At 45.8% G+C, this 7761-nt stretch overlaps 1 protein-coding gene across 2 annotated transcripts in view; it reads left to right on the forward strand.

The window, feature by feature from the left end:
• LOC124010452 (C2 domain-containing protein 2-like) overlaps positions 1–5612 on the forward strand; it is a 28298-nt gene extending 22686 nt beyond the window's left edge. Inside the window, exon 14 of one of the 2 annotated variants that reach the window (XM_046322898.1) lies at positions 3579–5612. In XM_046322898.1, coding sequence (XP_046178854.1) covers positions 3579–4203 — 625 coding nt within the window. In that variant the 3' untranslated portion in view covers positions 4204–5612. The remainder of the gene's footprint in view (positions 1–3578) is intronic. The other variant, XM_046322906.1, reaches the window with a different exon arrangement.
• The last annotated feature ends 2149 nt before the right edge of the window (positions 5613–7761 follow it).

The raw sequence follows: 7761 nt of genomic DNA on the forward strand, positions 1-7761 counted from the left end.
GAGTGCTAAAGCAGTGAATAAAACAAACTTAGGGAGGAGGCTTAGTGTTAACATGCATGATACCAAGGCTTTTACGGTTACAGAAGTCAACAAATTAGATCACCTGGGGAATGGGAGTGGAGCTAGGCGCTGCAGGGCCTGGGTTAACCTCTACATAACCAGAGGAGAAGTAGGATAAGGGTACGGCTAAAGACCATAAGAACTGGTCGTCTAGTGTGTTCGGAACGGAGAGTAAAAGGAGCAGGTTTCTGGGCGTGGAAGAATAGATTCAAGTCCTAATATACAGACAAGGGTATGGTAGTATGTGAGTACAGTGGAGGTTAACTTGGTCATTGAGTGACGATGAGACTCTTCCTAGAGCTGGCCACCCGGTTTAACTTAGCAATCGAGGGATAAGGGCCTTGGTCAGGGAGGTGGCCAAGAATCAGATGGTCCCTCTGACAGAGCTCCAGAGTTCCTATGTGGAGATGGTTGTCCTTCTGGAAGGTTCTCCCATCTCTGCAACACTCCACCAATCAGGCCTTTATGGTAGAATGGCCAGACGGAAGCCACTCCTCAGGAAAAGGCCTGTGACAGCCTGCTCTGGTCTGATGAAACCAAGATTAAACTCTTTGGAGGAAATGTGACACCATCCCTACGGTGAAGCATGATGGTGGCAGCAACTTGCTGTGGGGATGTTTTTCAAGGACTGGGAGACGAGTCAGGATCGAGCGAAAGATGAACAGAGCAAAGTACAAAGAAATCATTGGAAACCTGCTCCAGGACCTCAGACTGAGACGAAGGTTCGCCTTACAACAAGACAACAACCCTAAGCATACAGCCTAGACCACGCAGGAGTGGATTCAGGACAAGTCTCTGAATGTCCATGAGTGGCCCAGCCAGAGCCCGGACTTGAACCCGATCAAACATCTCTGGAGAGACCTGAAAATAGCAGTGAAGCGACGCTCCCCATCCAACCTGACAGTGCTTGAGAGGATCTGCAGAGAAAATTGGGAGAAATTCCCCAAATACAGGTTTGCCAAGCTTGTAGCGTCAAACCCAAGAAGAATCGAGGCGGTAATCGGGTCTGAATACTTATGTACAGTGACTTGCGAAAGTATTCGGGCCCCTTGAACTTTGCGACCTTTTGCCACATTTCAGGCTTCAAACATAAAGATATAAAACTGTATTTTTTTGTGAAGAATCAACAAGTGGGACACAATCATGAAGTTGAACGACATTTATTGGATATTTCAAACTTTTTTAACAAATCAAAAACTGAAAAAATGGCCGTGCAAAATTATTCAGCCCCCTTAAGTTAATACTTTGTAGCGCCACCTTTTGCTGAGATTACAGCTGTAAGTCGCTTGGGGTATGTCTCTATCAGTTTTGCACATCGAGAGACTGACATTTTTTTCCCATTCCTCCTTGCAAAACAGCTCGAGCTCAGTGAGGTTGGATGGAGAGCATTTGTGAACAGCAGTTTTCAGTTCTTTCCACAGATTCTCGATTGGATTCAGGTCTGGACTTTGACTTGGCCATTCTAACACCTGGATATGTTTATTTTTGAACCATTCCATTGGAGATTTTGCTTTATGTTTTGGATCATTGTCTTGGTGGTAGACAAATCTCCGTCCCAGTCTCAGGTCTTTTGCAGACTCCATCAGGTTTTCTTCCAGAATGGTCCTGTATTTGGCCCCATCCATCTTCCCATCAATTTTAACCATCTTCCCTGTCCCTGCTGAAGAAAAGCAGTCCCAAACCATGATGCTGCCACCACCATGTTTGACAGTGGGGATGGTGTGTTCAGGGTGATGAGCTGTGTTGCTTTTACGCCAAACATAACGTTTTGCATTGTTGCCAAAAAGTTACATTTTGGTTTCATCTGACCAGAGCACCTTCTTCCACATGTTTGGTGTGTCTCCCAGGTGGCGTGTGGCAAACTTTAAACAACACTTTTTATGGATATCTTTAAGAAATGGCTTTCTTCTTGCCACTCTTCCAAAAAGGCCAGATTTGTGCAATATAGAACTGATTGTTGTCCTATGGACAGAGTCTCCCACCTCAGCTGTAGATCTCTGCAGTTCATCCAGAGTGATCATAGGCATCTTGGCTGCATCTCTGATCAGTCTTCTCCTTGTATGAGCTGAAAGTTTAGAGGGACGGCCAGGTCTTGGTAGATTTACAGTGGTCTGATACTCCTTCCATTTCAATATTATCGCTTGCACAGTGCTCCTTGGGGTGTTTAAAGCTTGGAAAATCTTTTTGTACTTCATGATTGTGTCCCACTTGTTGTTGATTCTTCACAAAAAAATACAGTTTTATATCTTTATGTTTGAAGCCTGAAATGTGGCAAAAGGTCGCAAAGTTCAAGGGGGCCGAATACTTTCGCAAGGCACTGTAAATGTGATATTTCAATTTTTTATTCTTAATACATTTCCAAAAATGTTTAAACCAGTTTTTGCTTTGTAATTATGGGGTATTGTTTGTAGATTTATGAAGGGGGAAACAACCATTTTAATCAATTTTAGAAGACGGTTGTAACATAACAAAATGTGGAAAAAGTCAAGCGGTCTGAATACTTTCCGAATGCATTGTATGTCTTTTTGGCTTCAAAGACATTAACACTTGTAGGCTATAACAAATCTGCATTGTCTTGCAGTGACAGAATGATAATTGAGGAATTGTAAATAATTAATGATTACCTAGTTGGGCTAACTTATTTTCTTCTTGATGTAGACCAACATCATCATCCTTTGCCTGCATCCCTACCTTTAGCCTGCCTGCCTCTGGTATAATGCATTTCCACCTGTCACTCTGATGGTTTTCATATAAGCATTGTAGGCTACTCGACTGTGCCCAGTTAATGTCTAACTGCCCACAAACTGAATAGCCTTATTCTAGCTGGGTACTAGACAGAGACGCTGTCCGTTCAGCCACACCCCATGGAGCTCCACTATGCCTACCTGTACCGAGGCGCTGTCCATTCAGCGGTGCTGAATCATAGGCGCGTCCTTACTGTGTAGATCTTTCTTCATTCCTTGGTCGAGTTTGTTTGTCTGTCTGTCATTCCTATGTGTGCCTTTTATTTCAGTGCATGTATAGGATTTATCTGGCTTAGTTTGCATTCGCGTCAGCTGTTTTATGCTCTGGTTACTTTCACATTGATGTCGGTATTTAGTGGGCATTGATAGCGTGTATTTTGCATCTGTCATTTTGCAGTGTATGCACTGCTCCACAAGTAGGATGAATGAGTCAATGTAGGCTACAGCATGTATGATGAGTTTGAGTAGTACGTTGTACAGGCTATTCCGCAGACCTTGAAACCAAATATAAAGCTCATATTGGGGTGGTAATGTCTGGGAGACATTTTGTTTTTGCTCTTCTACACAATTTTAAAACTCTAAAATGCTATTTGGCGAAGTACAGTAAATGAGCTTCAACTGGTGGATGTATTTCTACACCCCACTTTGCCACCCCCAAAACACAGCAACCCCATCCCCAAACTACTTCCCATATAGATGACACAATTTCAGTTATTGTTGAATTATATTAATTTACGACAACCTCGTCTTCTTTTCTCCTCTTCCTCCCACCAGGAAGCGGCTTCCTTCAAAAGAGTGCCAAGCTGTTCTTCCGCCGGCGCCGCCAGTGCAAGGACCCGGGTATGAGCCAGTCGCACAACGACCTGGTGTACCTGGAGCAACCTGTGACGGTGGACCGAGAGAAACGCACAGCCACATTCAGCCGGATGTTGAACCGCAAGCTGCTGCCCAAGAGCAAGAGCAAAGCCAACGGCTCCACAACCCAGACATCCACTCCCACCCTGGAGGAACAACACCCAGCCTGACTCTCCCTCCAATAGTTCTGGAGCCCCCCACGTCACCTCTAACCCCTTCTTTAGTCCTCCAGCCCCCCACGCCGCCACTCTTACCACCTCTAATCCCTTCTTTAGTCCTCCAGCCCCCCACTCCAACACCCCTACCACCCACTTCTTCCCCTCATCTAGTCCTCCAGCACCCCACTCCACCACCCTTACCACCTGCTTCTTCCCCTCCACTAGTCCTCCAGCCCCCCACTCCAACACCCTTACCACCTGCTTCTTCCCCTCCTTTAGTCCTCCAGCCCTCCACTCCAACACCCTTACCACCCGCTTCTTACCCTCCTCTAGTCCTCCAGCCCCCACTCCACCACCCTTACCACCTGCTTCTTCCCCTCCTCTAGTCCTCCAGCCCCCCACTCCAACACCCTTACCACCTGCATCTTCCCCTCCTCTAGTCCTCCAGCCCCCACTCCACCACTCTTACCACCTGCCTCTTCCCCTCCTCTAGTCCTCCAGCCCCCACTCCACCACCCTTACCACCTGCCTCTTCCCCTCCTCTAGGTCTCCAGCCCCCCACTCCAACACCCTTACCACCAGCTTCTTACCCTCCTCTAGTCCTCCAGCCCCCCACTCCAACACCCTTACCACCTGCTTCTTCCCCTCTAGTCCTCCAGCCCCCCACTCCACCACCCTTACCACCAGCTTCTTCCCCTCCTCTAGTACTCCAGCTCCCCACTCCACCACCCTTACCACCAGCTTCTTCCCCTCCTCTAGTCCTCCAGCCCCCACTCCACCATCCTTACCACCTGCTTCTTCCCCTCCTCTAGTCCTCCAGCCCCCACTCCACCACCCCTACCACTCGCTTCTTCCCCTCTAGTCCTCCAGCTCCCCACTCCACCACCCTTACCACCTGCTTCTTCCCCTCCTCTAGTCCTCCAGCACCCCACTCCACCACCCCTACAACCCGCTTCTTCTCCTCATCTAGTCCTCCAGCCCCCACTCCAACACCCTTACCACCAGCTTCTTCCCCTCCTCTAGTCCTCCAGCCCCCCACTCCACCACCCCTACCACTCGCTTCTTCCCCTCTAGTCCTCCAGCTCCCCACTCCACCACCCTTACCACCTGCTTCTTCCCCTCCTCTAGTCCTCCAGCACCCCACTCCACCACCCCTACAACCCGCTTCTTCTCCTCATCTAGTCCTCCAGCCCCCACTCCAACACCCTTACCACCAGCTTCTTCCCCTCCTCTAGTCCTCCAGCCCCCCACTCCACCACCCTTACCACCTGCTTCTTCCCCTCCTCTAGTCCTCCAGCCCCCCACTCCAACACCCTTACCACCTGCTTCTTCCCCTCTAGTCCTCCAGCTCCCCACTCCACCACCCCTACCACTCGCTTCTGCCCCTCTAGTCCTCCAGCTCCCCATGCTGCCTCCACCCCTACCACCTTGCACTGACTGAGAGATCCCACTTCCCAAGCCGTGAATCATACACTACTGGTTGGGAAAACTTTGTCTTTTATCTCCCTTCCTCCTGCTCTTCCTTCACCCTCACCTTTTTTTGAAGCAAAAATATTTGACAGGAAGTTTATCTGTTTGGGTGATGCTAATTTGAATAACTTTCACCTTCATGCCGTTTCACGAGATATTTTTTTTGTGTGATTTAAGTTTACCGTTTGTTTACATCATTATTGAAACATTCTGTGTGTATGGCCTTCTAAACCATGAGAAGAACTACTGGTGGCCAACCTGGACCCTTGTCCAATCAGAGGGTAGTAAGGGCAACCTGATGGGATCTAATGGAAGGTGGACCAAATATCATATTTTTTGCCCTCAGAACAGCCTCAATTTGTCGGGACATGGACTCTGCAAGGTGTCGAAAGCGTTCCACAGGGATGCTGGCCCGTGTTTACTCCATTGCTTCCCACAGTTGTCAAGTTGGCTGGATGTTCTTTGGGTGGTTGAGCATTTTTGATACACACAGGAAACTTTTGAACAAGAATAACCCAGCAGCGTTGCATTTCTTGACACAAACCGGTGCGTAATGGCACCTACTACGATATCCCGTTCAAAGGCACTTAAGTGTTGCGTCTTGCCCATTCACCTTCTGAATGGCACACATACACAATGCATGTCTCAATTGTCTCAAAGCTTAAAAATCCTTCTTTAACTGGTCTCTGCTTTTTCGTCTAAACTGATTGAATTAGATTTAACAAGTGATAGAAATAAGGGTTCATAGCTTTCAACTTAATTCACCTGGTCAGTCTGTCATAGAAAGAGCACATTCCTATTGTTTCTTCAGTCAGTGTATAGAAGCAGCTTGTGTACTGTAGGCCCTATGTGATTGAGATAGGTGTTAGATGTGTTGTGAAGGGAACCAGTCTGTTCCACTGTAAGGTTGATACTAGTGGGAGATGATAAAGCCTAACATTGTAATACAAGACATCTTATCTAAAATAAATTCACATACAAAACTCAGAGCTACTGTGAAAATCATATGCTAGACTAAATATTTCAGACATAACAGTTATGACAGTTCTGTAAATAACACATCGAAAGAGGTAAATGTCATTCATCCGTTATCTGACACTGAAACAATTTTGGGAAGACCAAAATGAGTTTTTAATATATAGTTCATGGAGTTTTGTATTGTCCACTATAAACACTATTTCAAAACAGTGCAGCGACATCATGGAGAAGATGAATTTATTTTTTATATATTAACATTTTTGAATTTTTTGTATTATCACTTTTCTTTTATAAGCTATTGCAGTGTTTTAAAATGATATGCCGTTTCCTGTGGTCTTCTGACCTAAAGATGCCCTCTTTACACTACAACTCTGTCTGGGGTTGGTGAAGTGGTAACTAGAACCCCAATGATCTCATATGCTGAGCGAGGGAAAGCAAGTGATACTACCCCAAGGCATACTTATTGCAGTGTTGATGCACACATGCATTTCCACTGAATTACTTGTTTTTGCTGTTTTTTTGTTTAAAAATGACATGTATCGGAGCTTTAAACATTATCTTAACTGAAAGGGTGATGAGGAAAGTTTGGGAAATCTGAATGGTTTCACTGCTTTGGGCTTTTACTTAGCTAATGATTGTACTGTTATTTTTCTTAAACCGGTAAATTAAATGAATGTTGTCTTCGAGATGAATTCCCTTTGTTAACTACTGTTTTTCTTCTCAGCAAATGAACCTCCTGAGAGGACTGCTATACTCTTACCGACATGATGGCAGTACTCAAGATGGACGTAGTAGTCAGATGCCCTACTGTTTAAAATACTTTTGAAAAGACAGGAGAACAGCTCTTCTACTAGTGTAGTAGAGCCAAATTGTAGTGGTAGGGTTAACCTCTTGGAAATGGTCCATTTTTCAGGTATGAACAGTCTTAGAATGACCTGGGGCCTGTGTGACCCTGGCCTTGCTATCCCTGGCTGTGCTTTCTATGCCTATCAGCTGGTGTTTTCAGAGGACTTGTGAATGTTGCTATATGGCTTGAAAGGCTTTGAGATGAGAGAGGGGCCAGTTCGATTTCTGCCTCTCAACAACCCATATGAAAACAGAATAATCAAGGAGCCCTGATTAAAAAATAAAATAAAAAATAATATCCAGGTATGACTGACTGATTACACTGGGGCATCTGGTTGCTGGAAAAACATGCATGCCATTTATGTTGATCTAGAACAACCACATTAATGAAGTTATCTCCTGCATGTACTGTATGGGTTATATTTGAAGTGGTGGACCGTAGGGCAGTTTGGGCAAATGCCAGATGGCCTGGTCTGTTTTTTTTGCCAATTGGGCCTGTCAAAATTTAGTGCAAAATTGTTAGTTCGCTAGTAATGAGAGCCTTTCCCTAATGAGGGAAAGAAATTGCCCAGGATGGGCATTGAACAAAATGGGCAGGTGTGTTAAATGCCTAGGCTGATGTCTGGTACCAATCTCTTGCTGTTTGAAAA

The sequence above is a fragment of the Oncorhynchus gorbuscha genome, linkage group LG02, assembly GCF_021184085.1.
Source record: "Oncorhynchus gorbuscha isolate QuinsamMale2020 ecotype Even-year linkage group LG02, OgorEven_v1.0, whole genome shotgun sequence".
NCBI classification, from domain to species: domain Eukaryota; kingdom Metazoa; phylum Chordata; class Actinopteri; order Salmoniformes; family Salmonidae; genus Oncorhynchus; species Oncorhynchus gorbuscha.